Consider the following 15,719-nt stretch of genomic DNA (forward strand, 5'->3'; position numbering starts at 1 on the left):
TTTTATCTCTTAAGATTGGGTGCATTTTTTCACTGCTATCCAATGGGCAATAATTGTAATAATGTTCTTTGACATTTTTTAAGTGATGTGTAGATTTGTAGATGCCATTAAATGGACACCCATGGCTGGGTAATAGTTGTGGGAGGAGTAGCTGAGCTAAGCCAGGTGTACAACAGCTCCATGTTTAGTCGGTATATTTTACATTCCTATGTATTGTAGTACTCTACGTAGATCCCACACTAACCATCTTTTGGTTTCTGTATGTTTTAGCAAATAACCATTAAATCCAGCTCTGCTCATATTTCCTGTCCGTGTCTCCACTCTGAACATCGATTTTAATAAAGTAAATTCAGTGGGTTGTCTGTAAAAGGCAGGGTAAAAGGTTGACATAATTTCTGCTTAGCTAAGACTTAGTATGCAAAAGGTGGAAAATATACAGTTCTGTTAGTATCAGCCGGTATGGATTACATACACATTACACCATGGTAAGCTGTTGTATGGAAATGATAAAATGCAGCTGGTGTGCATGCCAAAATGTGAGTTCATGCATCTCAACAACTGAAGCGTTAGCTTCCATCTTGCTAAAAAGAAAAAGGCACCATCATCAATGTAATATGTTAAGGTGTCTCATTTTGCAAGCAATGTGCATTGCTGGTAATGTGCGCGGCCAAACGTAAAATGTTTGGCAGATCCCAGCTTACGTTGCTCTAAATTTAGTCATTTACAAAAACACAATTCAGTGTGTTATTCAAGTAAAATACATTAGCAACACCTATTATTTGATTAGAATTAGGAATATACTTTATTCCTGATAGAAATGTAGACAAACTTTGGTGCAAGTCAGTAGGAAAGTTAAAACACCAGAAACCGGTTCAACTGCAGGCCATTATTTACTACAGCCATCCTTCAGAGCGCAATTGGCTCCTGTGGTAAAGAGTCTGGAGTCTCCGTGGTTCAGAACGATGAAATCTTCCGGGCTATGTCTGCATCGTTCCAAGGCTTCTCTCAGTTTTATCGGTGGTTCCAAGTAATGCTGAGAACAGAAAAAGCCACTGTTGATCTGCATAATTTTTATTCTTTAAAATTCTGCACCAAGAATACTTTTTGGTATATTAGCTACAGGCTAAAGGCAATGTAAATTGTCTTTAGTCTTTCAGGCTAATCAGGTAAGATAAAATACTTCAGTCAAAATGAGAGAAAATAGAATCACTGGAGGTCTTACTTCAATTACTCATCAATATAACTTTTTCAGCTTGTAACTTAAGACCAACTATAGCACAAAAATTACCACTTTGTAAAAGAAGCTACTAAAAAGAAAATTATGGGGTAACCTTTTTAGTCCATAGTTCTCTTTGGGTCACGGGAGGACGTTGTTAATATGCCCTTCCGCGACCCTAAAGCTCAGTATGTATATGCTGAGAGCACTCCAGCCGTGACGGATCCTGACATTACTGTCGAGATCCACCCAGCTGGCTGATTGACAGCAGGCTCTGCCTGTCTAGAGGCAGAGCCAGCTGTGCCCGCCCCCTGCAATCAGTGCTGGAGGATCAAAGAGGGGAGGAGGGTAATCCCTACGTAAAGCAGTGACTGACAGGGAGATGATCGGGAAGTGAGCGAGCGACGGTATGTGTTCGCTCACTTCCCGATCTATAGTCGACGTGTGACAGTTTCAATGTCTCACGACAGCTCTAACTATGAGGATGAGTGTAAATCACTCACCTCATAGTTCTCCTTTAATCAGCCAGAAGTCTCCCATTAAATATCCAGCAGCCCTCAACTAACCACTCCTATTTCATAAACCAATGCGCGATATGAAATGTTAAATGTTCACAGTGCTCTTGAAATGCTGGGATAGTCCCTTATAGCCGGAACTTAAGGGGAATGTATAACTTCAATTTAGAGCTGCAGCTAAAGATTATTTTCAAAATCGATTAGTTAGCCGATTATTGAGTTCGATTAATCGGTTAATCGGATAAACTATAAAATAAAGTTTAAAAAATGGCTCCAGTGATAGGACTACTAGTTTGTATTGAGGTTGTAGTCCATCACAGGAGCAAGCTTGGACCGGTGGAAGTAAAAAAGAAAAAAAGATAGTGTGGTGTGCAATATAGTGAAATGGAAAGTGTAAAATTATACAGCAATGCATGCAGAATGGCAACGGCTATAGAGGACTCCAAAACCACAGCAAAAGCACATTATACAGCACAATGCAGAATACCGACAGCTATAGAGGAATACAACAAATCCCAGCAATAGTACATTATAGCTGGCGGCATTCTGCATTGTGCTGTATAATGTACTATTGCTGGGTTTTGTAGTCCTCTATAGCTGGTGGTATTTAGCATTGTACCACTTAGAGCGGGTCTGGCAGCGGCGAGCATGAGGTGGGGAGGGAGGAGGTGCGGCGCACAGCGTGTGGAGCTGTGAACAGGGCCAACTGATCGGAAGCCGATTAATCGATTATTGAAAAAGTTGACAACTTTTTCAATAATCGATTATAATCGATTATGTCGATTAGTTGTTGCAGCCCTACTTCAATTAAAGCAATTCCACTGATTAAATGTAGAAGGCCAGTTCCTGCTGGATCCATGCACACTTCTCAAACTACACTGAGCTCTGGACGAGTAAGATAACCTCTTTGAGTTTTACAAAGTAGTAATTTTTTACCAATATAAAATATTGCATGTGCATATTTTAGTTTCAACAGTCAAAAGGCAGCTTTCTAGAGCAAATTTATATATTCCCGAGCTGGAATGAGTGACGCTCGCCTCACCCTGTAATACTTTATGCTGTGTTTGTTCTGTACTGCTCCAGTGGCCCATTTGGGGAGAAGAGCATGAGCAGTCAACATTCACCAATGGCCAGATCACCCATTGTACTTAATGGAAGATCTGCCCACATGTACTGCAGCATCGTTTAGGGTTGCTTGCTGATTCAGAGAAGATTTGTGCAATCATGAAAGGAGCAGGTTTTACGTTTTAGGCACTGGACTCCCCCCATTAGTTTGGGCTTTCAAAAGCACCGAGACTGCTGCTGGGCGCCACCCTCTTAAATGTGATACCAGCAGCCTCAGAGCTCCCCCAGAAGCCGGTAAAGGGAGGGACGGAGAAGCTAGGCTAGCACAAACAGTAATTACACATTCTCAGAAGAGAGGGCTATGACGTGTAAGTAGGAGTGGGCTGTGCTAGAGAATAAGCTCTTCCTGAAGTAGTAAGCAGTTATTCATTTTTTCTGTGCTTCTACCTGCAATTTTAAGCTTATGACAGGTTCACTAACAACTGTTTATATGCTAAAATGATAGTACCTCATTAGCTAGTGCAAATGTTCCCCAGTGAATTCCAACAGAATTCTTGGAATGGATATCAGCGTGAATTTTGACGGCTTCTTCGGGATCCACATGTTGACACTTCATAAACCATCTATAGACAAGAAGGTGCCAAGATTGAAAAGAATTGTACAGATAAAAAAAAAAAAAACGTAATGACTTACAAATGTCATGATACTTAAAGTGCAGTTCCACGTTCACAGCCAAATTGGGATAACACCTATTTTTATTTGTTACATGTTCCCATTCACACTGCATAATCTAAAAAAAAAATGCTTCTTCTAGTTTAAATTGCTCTTAATTAGGTTAGGGTTTCTTGGCTTCGTATAGTTTAAAATGAGAACTATGGAGTCAGGGCTTTTCCCCATAGTTCTCCTAAGGGTAACGGCAGGACACAAACTAGCGTCCTCCAGTAACCCAAAGCTCAGTATATTGCGAGCTTCAGCTCGCAATATACTGAGACGCCGCAGCTGAAACGGATTCCGACACTTATGTCTGGTTCCGCCCAGCTGCGTGAGTTTGAGATGGGAAGTTCGTATTTTTTAAATGAAATCGGTTAATTTGAATCAGTTCATTCAAAAGAACCGATTCATGAATCAAATCTTCGATTCACTTGCTGAGTCGGCTGACAAGCAAGTGAACCGAAGCTCAGGAGCTGTCTGAACCTTCATAGAGGACTCTGATTCGGAGAAGGGTGTCAGGCAGCTCCCGGGGAACATTGATCCTAACGCTATTAATACATTTAAGTGAAAAAATGTTAATGGAAAAATAATAAAATAAATAAAAACTTAACCAAAAATTGTTTATTAAAAAAAAAATATATATATTTTTAATTTTTTTGTAAATGTGTAAATCTCCCTGCTGACTGTCCCTGGCTTTCTGTCCCTTATCACTGCTGCAGCCTGCTCATTGAGTCAGTGTATTGTTCTACTGGTGGGGACACACAATTCTTTTAACTCGGTAACTCCTCTGATGACTAAGGATTCTTTAACTCAGGGAATCGAATGAGTCTACTAACGAAGTAGAATCATTTGATCATTTTAAATAGTAGACTTATTCGATTCTTAGGGCCTGTTCACATGAGATCAGGTCCTGATCAGCAGACGTGGAGCTGCTGATGCATTGCGTTTTTGGCCGCGTTTTTGATGCGTTCCAGCAAAAAAAAAAATGTTTTTATTTTTTTTGCTGGAGTGGGGCTGTTAGTATGTTAGCTGCAGCGCAGTGCGTTTTTGATGCGTTTGCGTATCCTGACCGTTTCCGGACCTGACAAAATGTGACATGCAGTATTTTTTCTGTCGTAAGCTGAACGGACTGCGCACATGAGAACTGGAGCCCATAAAACACATAGGGATACATTTTGAGTACAGCAGCGTACGGAGCAGTTCAGCACACAAAACGGACGTCGTGTGAACAGGCCCTTAGACTCCATGTACTGTGACTCAGATGTGATTGGTTGCAGGGGTGGGCTGGGAGGGGAGGAGCTGGCAGAAGCCTGGCTTTCACTCTAGGATCATGTTGCAGACTTGCTACCTAGAGTCTCTGCTATACGTCACACTGAGCTGCTACAAACGGATCAGCTTACTCAGCTGAATCCACTCCACCAGTTCAGTGAATAGAATAGATTCAAAAAGAACGATTCGTTCATGAAGTGGACATCTCTAGCGTGAGTGACAGCTGGCTCTGCCTATCTAGAGGCAGAGCCAGCTGTACCCGCCCCCTCCCCCGTCCGTTCTGCCAGTCAGCGGCGGTATGTGTTTGCTCACTTCCCGATCTACTGAGCCGACCTGTGACAGTCTCATTGTTACGGGTCGGCTAGAACTATGAGGATGAGTGAAAATCACTCACCTCATAGTTCCCCTTTAAAATGTCTACATACTTCTCCTTTGTAATGGTAGGAGGGGCTGTATAGGGTTGAAGGATTACAAACTTGGCTTCTGCATTCAAATGTTAACTCTAAACCTGAAATCAGCCATGTTGCCTGCTGCAACAAAATGTCTAAAGGGTAAGATATATTATGTACAAAAATTATTTTTCATTATGCTGTGTGAATGGGAACACATAACATACAGAGGGGTTTACAGAAAATTGACTGCAAAAGTGGAAATACACTTGAAGACTGTATTACAGGTTGTGTTTCACGCACATTTTATTTAGCTGCAGAATTTTTGACTCTGTATACATCTTATTCATCCTGAGTGAAATCCAGAGTTAGACTCCATTTCCAAGAGTCTTTCAGGACAGCACATGAGAGAGATATGCACCTCCTCCAACAGGAACGGCAAACTCATCACCAAAAACACTTTAAGAAGGAAGTCCTTCTGCTGAACGGGTCTGTAGTAAACGGGCTGACCATGAATATTACAAGTGGTCCCGGGTATTTACAGAGTCATCTAAAACAAGGGCAGCGTACCTAAACTGCAGAAAAAAAAAATCTGTCTCACCATAAAACACCTGGAGTGTATACACAATACACCAAACTACCTCTGTCTAACTTTACAAACTTACACAGGACTAACTCAACAAGGATAAATGATTTTCTTCAATACGCTGCATATGCAATCGCAATCTCACACACACACACACACACACACACACACACCTGTGCAAAAGTTTTATGCAGGTGTCAAAAAATGTTGTAAAGTATGTTTTAAATGCAAAGTGAGTGAACAGAAGATAAAACGAAATCAATATTTGGTGTCTAAAACTGTAGAACCAGCACACGATGATCTTCCAAAGAAACTATTCTACCTGCATCTATACAAAGAATGACCGCTGTGTTTTGTATAGATGCATGTGGAATAAAGTTTGAATTTCTTTGGAAGATCATCGTGTGCTGGTTCTACAGTTTTGGAGCCTATCACTCCAGAAGAGAGTCAACTGTGCACAGAGTATGGATTGCGGGGAGGCATGATAGGGGTGAGCTGTGCGCTTTGCGTTTTCAAGATTTGGTGCGACTACCCTTTGGCTTCAAACTGAGATCAATTCTAAAGGTGGCCATACACTGTCTTGCGAGGGTTGTAAAGTAATTTAAAAAACGTACGATCTGCTCATCTTTGACAGGCAGATCGTACTTGCGATCATTGCAAGCCCGCCCCCGAGGGGAGGGCTTCCCATGACTGGAATGCTGAACGGGCAGTGTGCGCACACCGGCCCGTTCGGCAGTTGTCGAACAAGCAGGCCGCTAACCTGCCGAGAATTGTACAATTCCCGGCGGGTTTTCCAGCCTGCTTGTTTGACGGAAGACGTGCGACCGTACAGTAGAAACGGTCGCACGCCTTCCATACACTTTGCGATTATCGTACGATAATTGTACAGTGTATGGGCACCTTAACACTTGCACAAAGTCAGGGAATTTGTAGGATTAACCAATTATACCAAGCAGGTGCTAATCATCATCAATTTCATATGTAGGTTGAAACACAGTCATTAACTGAAACGGCTGCGTGGGAGGCTTGAAGAAATGGACAATGTTGAGGACCATAGACACAGTGGCCGGCCAAGGAAACAATGCAGCAGAAGAAACACAAATTAAGCTTACTTCCCTTTGACATCGGACAGGCGGAAACCAGTGGGGCCCAGGTACACCCATCTACTGTCCGGAGAAGTCTGGCCAGAAGTGGTCTTCATGGAAGAATTGTGGCCAAAAGGCCATACCTCCGACATGGAAACAAGGCTAAGCAACTCAACTATGCACAAAAACTTAGGAACTGGGGTGCAGAAAATGGCAGCGGTGCTCTGGACTGATGAGTCACAATTTTAATTATTTGGCTGTAGCAGGGGGCCCACAGAGCCCTGATCTCAACATCATGGAGTCTGTCTGGGATTACATGGAGACAGAAGGATTTGAGGCAGCCTACATCCACATGTGCGTAAATGAAGAGGGGGCGGGGGTTTACTTTTTTATTTGAGACTTATTTTTTTTAACTTTATTTATATATATTTTTTTTTACACTTATTGTTATTTCTATTACATAGGGGGATACAATCCCCCTATATATTAGCAAAGGCACACTGACAGGTCCTCTTTATGGAGACATTAGGGGTCTCTAGGACCCATGTCACCTGGGGACCCCAAAAGAAGCTGATGAAGCAGAGATCTGCTTCATCAGCTTCTTCTCTCTGGCTATAGCAGCCAGATGACTGACAGGTAAATGCGGAAGTGATGTAATACAAACGAGTCTTTCCTGCCCACAGGGGGCGCGCGCGAGCAGGAAAAAATGCCGTCTGGAGACGGCAACCCGCCGATGCGAGTCAGCCGTCCGTCCGTTTTTTTTCTACGGGTGGACGGCAACTGGTTAAGTCCTGTATGTTGCGAAGTGGGGTCGATGGATCAGACTTGTTTTTCCAGCACATCCCACAAATGCTCAATTGGCTTGAGATCTGGAGAATTTCAAGTCAACAACTCAAACTTGTTGCTGTGTTTCTCAAACCATTCTTGCAGTGTGGCAGGGCACATTATCCTGCTCAAAGAGGCCACTGCCATCAGGGAATACTGTTTCCATGAAGGGGTGTGCTAGGTCAGCAACAATGTTTAGGTAGATGGTACATGTCAAAGTAACATCCACATGAATGGCAGGAGCCAAGGTTTCCCAGCAGAACATTGCCCAACGCATCACACTGCCCTCATTGTAGGGCTGCAACAACTAATAGAGTTGATTCTGCGATTAGTTGCTGCTGCTGCTGTTCTGCTCCACCGTTCTCTCCTCCTCTCTGGGAGCCACTGAATGCAGCTGTCTGTTTCCCTTTTCCTCCCCGCCTGTATCCGCGTCTGGCAGCCACTGTGCCTCTACATTCCTCACGCCTCCATTGCTCTGGTGCCCGCACTGACTCTCTGCTGCTCCCCGTGCCTGCGCTGCCTCTCTTGCGCCCCCGTGCCCTTGTTGCGTCTGTTGCGCCCCCCCTGTGGCTCTGCTATTTTAAAACATTTTTTTTTTAATATCGATTTGTTTTTAACGGTACTTGCCGACGATACCGTATACGGATACCGGCATCCCGAGGTATCTTGGGCCCAGCTAATAAGGAAGTCAGGCGGCGGGTCATTCCTGATTGCCTGGGAAGCCGGTGTTCTATCGAAACATCAGCTTGACTATCCCTCACGAGACAGCTTGGCTTCCTGACCAATCAGGAAGCCAGGTCATGACATGCTGCCCGGCTCTCTGATTGGCTAGGAAACTGGCTTCAAGCTGCCTAGCGACACTGTGGGGCAGCCTGGCTTCCTGACCAATCAGGAAACTGGGCGACAGGTTATGACCTGCCGTCCGGCTTCCTGATTGGCCAGGAAGCCAGCTCCATGCTCCTCGTGGCACTGCCGGAGAATCCACTATTAGATATAAAACAAGTAAAGAAGAAAACAAGTAAAGAAGAAAAACAAAGTGGGGAAAAAAAACACAACCTTGGATACCTCTATTTCTGTCACAGGGTAAAATAAGGTGATGTACAAACCTAGCACACTTATACCATTGTAGACCATTATACTTTGGTCACATCGGGAAGTTACACCTTTCCAAATTACTGCTAATCCGTATAGAAACTCATTCATTTTGTACAAGTTTTCAGCCTCCAGGGCCACAAGCAAGCTACTCCATATCACAGGCAGGTCCCAGAGTAACCTTTGAAGAAATGTAGTAACCACAGACTAAACAAACAGTAAGGAGACAGGACACACAAACTTACATGAATTACACTGCTGCCACAGGCACCTGTCACTGCTGGAGATACAGTCTGCCCCCGAGTTGATCACAGCGGAGGTGAAGGAGATCTCCCAAAATTGTCTTCCAGCATTTATACCACCTTCCAAGCCAAGGAGGCTTGGACAGAAGAGGCACCAGCAGGCCTGGCCACTTCAACCTGCGCCTTTGCAGTCCAGGAACCAGGAGATTCCGTTCCCAACCAGTGGCATTACCTCCCCTGGCCATGGTCAAGTGAACTCTGCTTGGCGCATCCCCCATAGGGAGGTTTCCTTACTGTTGCCAGAAAGGAACCACACCAGACCAGGCCTTTCCTCCAAGGGGCTAAATCACCTCCCAGTACTGGCTTTCCCTGGGCATTGAAAAGGGAGTGGGCCCAGACCTCTTCCAGCCCAGAATGAGGATAACCCACAATCAAGGAGGGTGATTAAAAGGTGGGTTGATGGGTTACTGCAGACAAGAATACTGAGCATCCTTCCCCAGATTTCATGCAATGTGTCTTCTCCAGATGCAGAAAACACAATAACGTAACAGCTTGGCAAAAATAAACATTTAAAGTGTTTTTGGTGAGGCGTTTCCTATTAATGTTGGAGAAATTGCCTAACTCCTCGCTCATGTGCTTCCCTGAAAGATGATTTAGGAAATCCATATTTTTTTCATAAACTATAGTTAACATATTACAACATTTTTTTAAGGAAAGTCAGTTTGGTGGACTTTGGGAGCATCTCTTGAAGAAAGTGATACCACAGAGTTAAAGCGAATGTAAACCCAAATTCTAAGGTTGTGTAAATATCTTTTTTTTCTAATATGCAGTTGTGCAAGGCGTTTTTATTATTTTTATAAATACCTGTTGATCCTCTCTTTCTGCCCCGATGCCTTTTTTTTTTCTAATTGGGTGACCACCAACACCCAAATCTGCAGAACTTTGGTTTCCCTGTGCATTTATCCAATCGGCTGCAATCAGTGCCCATTGCTGGTTGGTTGACAGCTGCTCTGACCATTTAGCAAGGGACAAAAGGCTTCTTGTAAATAGAACTACCCATTTTTTGGATAGCTTGGCCTGTTCCAGTTAGCAGAAAAATAATAGATCTACTAGAATGATCAACGAAAACGAAAAAGAGAGGGGACTCTGCTGTGTTAATAGCAGTGACAGTATGCATAAATGGTCAGCAGTCAGCAAATCTGAAGTTCCAGACCATGTTGAGTCATTTCCCCATTTTGGGCAGGGCAGCAGGTCTCCCATTCAATGATCTCCCAGCTAACGTTAGCTTAAGTCACCAATTCGCCCACTTTATTCTACTCTGCTTCATGCCTGGTAGGGATGGAGCTAAAGGTCACTTGTATGAGTAAGTTGAGGTCTTTCAATTGCCAGAATAAATGTCAACTGTAATTGGGACCAGTTTAAAATGTGGAGTATTAACTCTCTGTAGTATTAACAGCCAACTGAGTGCTGAAGCTATCAATGAGCTAATTTATGCAGCAAGTGTAAAATAAAGCCATGGGATACAATCGATCAAAATGTTAGTTAGAATATTAATTGCTTGACCAAATCTGTGATGTGTACTAATTCAGTTATTTACAGTGCACTACTCTACTAATGATGTCAGGTATGTGTCATTTATATATTTAGGTATGCTATTTACAATCAAATCATTGAAATTTTTTTTAGTTGCACAATAAACACTCCATACCTTGGCTCATAGGCTCCAATGGGAATTGCTGCTACATCAAACGGTCCAAATCTCTTACCAATCTGTTCAAAAGCAGCACAATAACCTGTGTCGCCAGCAAAAAAGAACCGATTTGAAGGCCCAAGAACAGACCAGCTACCCCATAGTACTTTGTTATCATCAAATGGTGTCCTTTTGCACCAGTGTTGGCAGGGGGTAAAAACAAAGGTCACCTCATCGTGTCCAGGAACACAATTTTGCTCCCACCAGTCTAATTCAATTACATTTTCACAGCCACAGCTTTGCATCCAGTTTAAGAGCCCTGATGGAACAAACCATCTCAGTTCAGAGCCAAACCGCTGATTCAGATCACGTACAGTGTTGTAATCCAGGTGATCATAATGTGTGTGACTGATCACAACAGCATCGATTTTTGGAAGCTGTTCTATTGTACACGGTGGCCCTCTAAAACGCTTTGGACCTAAAATGCCTACTGGAGAAGCTCTCTGACTGAAGACAGGATCTGTAAGAAATATCAAGTCATCCATTTCCACCATGACAGATGCATGCCCCAACCAGGTGATCCGTATCCCATTCTGTGTCTTGCCTGCAGACTCTGGATGTTGCACAAAATATGGCTCAATAACTGGAAGTTCCCTGTCAAGTTCCTAGGGGAAAATCAAGACTGTCAACATGATAAACACATTTTAAATAATTACTTAAAAAAGTGTATGTCAAGGCAAAAATAACACATTCAGTAAACCTTTGCAGTAGGGATGTCCCGATACCGGTACTAGCATCGATATCAATACAGGGCATTTTGACAAGTACTTGTACTTGTCAAAATGCCCCGATACATAGCGCCGAAGCTTGCGCTATTGTTTTTTTTTGTCCTTACCTCACTCGGAGCGCCGCCAACCGGAGCAGCAGTGACGCGACACTCCTCTTCTGCTCAGCGCCGGAGAGCAGCGGCAGGTCAGCGCTAGTCCGGTGGGAGGAGCTCCAGGTGAGATCTTAATTTATCTGGCCGGCACCTCTGGGCCAGCTAAATTAGGACCCCACCTGGAGCTCCTCCCACCGGACCAGCGCTGACTCATCGCTGCTCTCCCGCACAGTGAGTGAGGGCAAGGGGGGAACTATTAAGCAGGGGATATATGTAAATCGGTGGTCTCCAGTGTATTAGCAGTCTGTACTCATTATGTAGTACCATAGATTTACAATTCTCCTCTAACATGAATGGATTAAATGATCTGTATGTAGCCCTGTACTATGGATCATTTAACTCATTCATGTTAGCAGAGGATAATTGTATATCTATTGTTGCCGTGCACTCTATATGTACTACATATAGAATGCACTGCAACAATAGCTTTACAATTATCCAATGCTTGCTAACATGAATAGGTTAAATGATCCGTAGTACATGATAGTACATAACATGTAGTTGTACTACTGATCATTTAACCCATTCATGTTAGCAGTGCAGAATTGTACTTCTATTGCTGCAGAGCATTCTATATATAGTACATAGTACATGTACAGATTCCCAATTCACTGCAGCAATAGATTTACAATGATCCCCTGTTAACATGAATCGTTTAAATGATCCATAGTACAACTACATTTTATGTACTATGGATCATTTCAAGTCACCTGTCCCTTTAAGTTGAAGTATCGGTAATTGGTATCAGCAAGTACATGAGGGGAAGTACTTGTACTTGGTCCTGAAAAAGTGGTATCGGGACATCCCTACTTTGCAGTACATGTACATCTGCCCATGTTTATCCCGTTAAAGATCCTACAAGTGCAGAAAAATACATGTTGTTCTGCCAAAAATGTATTCTTCTCTTAATTGCCTTTTGTGGGCTGACAGCACACAGCAGTTTTGTGGAGCGAGTAGTGTCGGCTCTGCCCATTTTCTTTTGCTGAACTACCTCAGCCACCCTCCATGGTTTTATTTACAGCATAGGGAGTAACTGACTTGTAGTCCAAGATAAGAATATTTTGTTTGCGATAACACAGGTAGCGGGCACGGGACAGTACTGAATTTCTCACGAGGTCCGCAGGTTTTGATTTGAACTTATAAAACAAATGTATCAAAATGTTTTTGATGGTATAGTTAACGGACCCAAAAAGGAGCAAATAAGAGATGTTCATTGTTACGGTTTACATACAGTTTACAAAAATGAATACGATTTAAAAGCAAGATGGGACAACTGCATTTGTGATGATTCAAACCAAAATAATAAAAAAAAAACAAAAAAAAAAACGATCTATAATTGAGTTCACAAACTATGGAGAGCTTCCTATAAGTACGCAATATGAGTACATTCTTGCATTTCTGCCTACTTTATATTTAAGTGTTGACGTGCTAAGCTATTCAATGTATGAGACTACAATGGCTCTTAACCCCTTCATGACTGAGCTTGTTTTTGGTTTCTGTTCGTAAATGACTGACACACTTTTGACATTTTTGCTGTGTGATTCTTTCACGTCAGTAATATACTTTCTTACTAAGTGCACCCACACATATTATATATTGTTTTTTAGAGGACAGATAGGGCTATATATGTATATCACATATGTGTGTCTAACGCCTCACTTAGGACAAATAAAATATAAAAAAAAGAAGAGGAAAAAAACGTAAAAAAACAAAACTTTTTCCCCAGTTTTGATTTGTAGTATTTTTTTTAACAAAACCAGCACAGCTAAAAAAAAAATGCAATACATACATTCATTTAACTCTGGGCTATGTTTTTTTCTATACATTAAAAGATTAAAAAGCAGAACTTGTAACACACATACCTCTTTTGACTGGGGGACATTGCTATTATCTTTCTCAGTTATAGCCCATTTAAGAACACTGTGATAGGCAGGAGTCTTCCATGTAGGCCAAGGATTGACAAATCTCCCATTCTTGTCCTTCATAGACTTAGTCACATCCTCTTCTAATCTCAGATCCAACTTGAAGCTCTTTCGGGAAGACCGTGAAGACTCACTGCTTCTTGAACTGCGGGTTGAGTTTTGGCGTTTCCGGACGGTCTCTTTTGGGTACTGGTTAGATGTTAAACATTCATCATCCCTTTCATCATCTTCTGAAACCTTACATAATCTATAATAGAAGTTTGAAATCCATATCACATGTGCAAGTTATCCAAACAACACATGATGCATGCATACAATTGCAAAAAACGAACCCAAGGTATGCTATAGAATGAAAGTTGTCTGGATAGTGATATAGAGGCAGCAATAGTAACCTCTCCTATAGATAAACAGCTATTTTGGCACAGAGACAATAGATATGACATCTATAGCAAATCTGCAAATTATTGCCAGGACGTATAGGATGATGGTCAGTAAATGCTACGTATGAAACAAATTTTACACTTTAACAAGAGATACATTTTCCACGTCTAATACTATCCACGTTCATTACTCTAAAACCACTTGTTTATGCTTATTCTTCATCCTTCCTCTGTCTGATGATCACCAGTAACAATGGCAGCTTTGATGCATTGCCGCACAATGCGTCTGTGTACAGCCAGCAAAAGGCAGCTGTAAATCCGGACCACCTACAGGTGAAACTCGAATAATTAGAATATCATGCAAAAGTAATTGCAGTAAGTGCTGCAAAAGGGGCCCAAACCAAGTACTGAGTACATATGCATGCTTGTACCTTTCAGAGGTCCGATATTGTTCTATGTACAATCCTTGTTTTATTGATTGCATATAATAATCTACTTTTTTGAGGTTGTGGATTTGGGCTTCTTGGGGTTTTCATGAGCTGTAAGCCATAATCATCACAATTATGACAAATCACGGCTTGAATTATCTTGCTTTGCATGTAATGAGTCTATCTCATATATTAGTTTCACCTTTTAAGTTGCATTAGTGAAATAAATGAACTTTGCACAATATTCTAATTATTCGAGTTTCACCTGTATAATATATATCAAGGAATTACAACTATGAAGACCATATCACCACTACTATATGCAGATCAGGATTTCTGCTCCAAGAATTATGGATTTAAATGGCTCCTTGGATAAAGTACCTGAATGTCTGAAGTTTATAGGACTTTGGCAGTTATTCAACCATCAAACAGAAGAGAAGAGAATGCAACTATCATGAGAATAGGACAGCTGAGTGTGGATACAAACATCATCACTGTCAGTGCAATCCGCACTGTTCTAGAAGAATTCATATGAAGCAGCACAATAGTACTCCTTTGAACAGTATATTTGCAGTCCTACTACTCATTACTCTAGTGTACAAGGTATAGTATAAACAGCACCATCTAGATTTAGATCAACTGACCTTAGTTATGTATCATCAATCAGGTCAGTAATATACATCATGATTACACAGTAAGTTAATACTCCAACTATAGACACTGTATACTCAATGCAGGTTACAATAAGACCCCTTCACATGGTGTTCCCATCAGATCCCCCTGTCAGTTTTTCAGGTGGACCTGATCGGAAGTGCAATGTTAATCTATAGGCCACCAGATGGAAACAGACATGTGTTTGTTTACATCCAATTACCTCCGAGTCCATCTAGGTCTAAAAAAGTAAAAACATTAGAGTTCGGTTTTTGATGACCTGAACGACAGACTAGAGGGGTAATCTGATGTAAAAGAGCACATGTCCACTCGCCTATAGACCCAACATGGTTCAGTTTAGTTCATTTTTCCCCTCCATTACAAGTGACATCTGTTCCGTACTGCTTCGATTAGCAGGAGAACTGTGCATGGATCTCCTGCTGATTGGAGCAGACGGTGCCTATATAAAAGAGGCCTAAATGTGTATAGACACATATGTGTAAATGTGTATTTATTTATTGCCTATAAATGAAGGCATATTACCTTCTTAACCCTTTCGGTGCCACCAACATACGGCAGAACACATCCGCTTGCCACGTCAGTATCCCATACGTCAGTGGCTTTTACCCTTCTGCTATAAGCCCATGGTCAGAAGGGTCTTCCTGATGGTCCTCTGTAAAATAACAGCTGTAAAGCCACTGATGGCGGGAGGG

The 15,719-nt window shown here is 42.1% G+C and overlaps 1 protein-coding gene across 1 annotated transcript in view; it reads right to left on the reverse strand.

The window, feature by feature from the left end:
- Positions 1-319: 319 nt before the first annotated feature.
- NAPEPLD (N-acyl phosphatidylethanolamine phospholipase D) overlaps positions 320-15,719 on the reverse strand; it is a 49,659-nt gene continuing 34,259 nt past the window's right edge. The window contains exons 2-5 of the mRNA XM_018560424.1: positions 13,488-13,794; positions 10,704-11,350; positions 3,305-3,419; positions 320-1,033 (exon numbers count right to left, since the gene is read on the reverse strand). Of these exons, the coding sequence (XP_018415926.1) occupies positions 887-1,033; positions 3,305-3,419; positions 10,704-11,350; positions 13,488-13,794 (1,216 nt within the window). The 3' untranslated portion in view covers positions 320-886. The remainder of the gene's footprint in view (positions 1,034-3,304; positions 3,420-10,703; positions 11,351-13,487; positions 13,795-15,719) is intronic.

The sequence above is a fragment of the Nanorana parkeri genome, unplaced genomic scaffold (assembly GCF_000935625.1).
Source record: "Nanorana parkeri isolate BGI_ZX_2015 unplaced genomic scaffold, ASM93562v1 scaffold454, whole genome shotgun sequence".
In the NCBI taxonomy this organism is placed as follows: Eukaryota; Metazoa; Chordata; class Amphibia; order Anura; family Dicroglossidae; genus Nanorana; species Nanorana parkeri.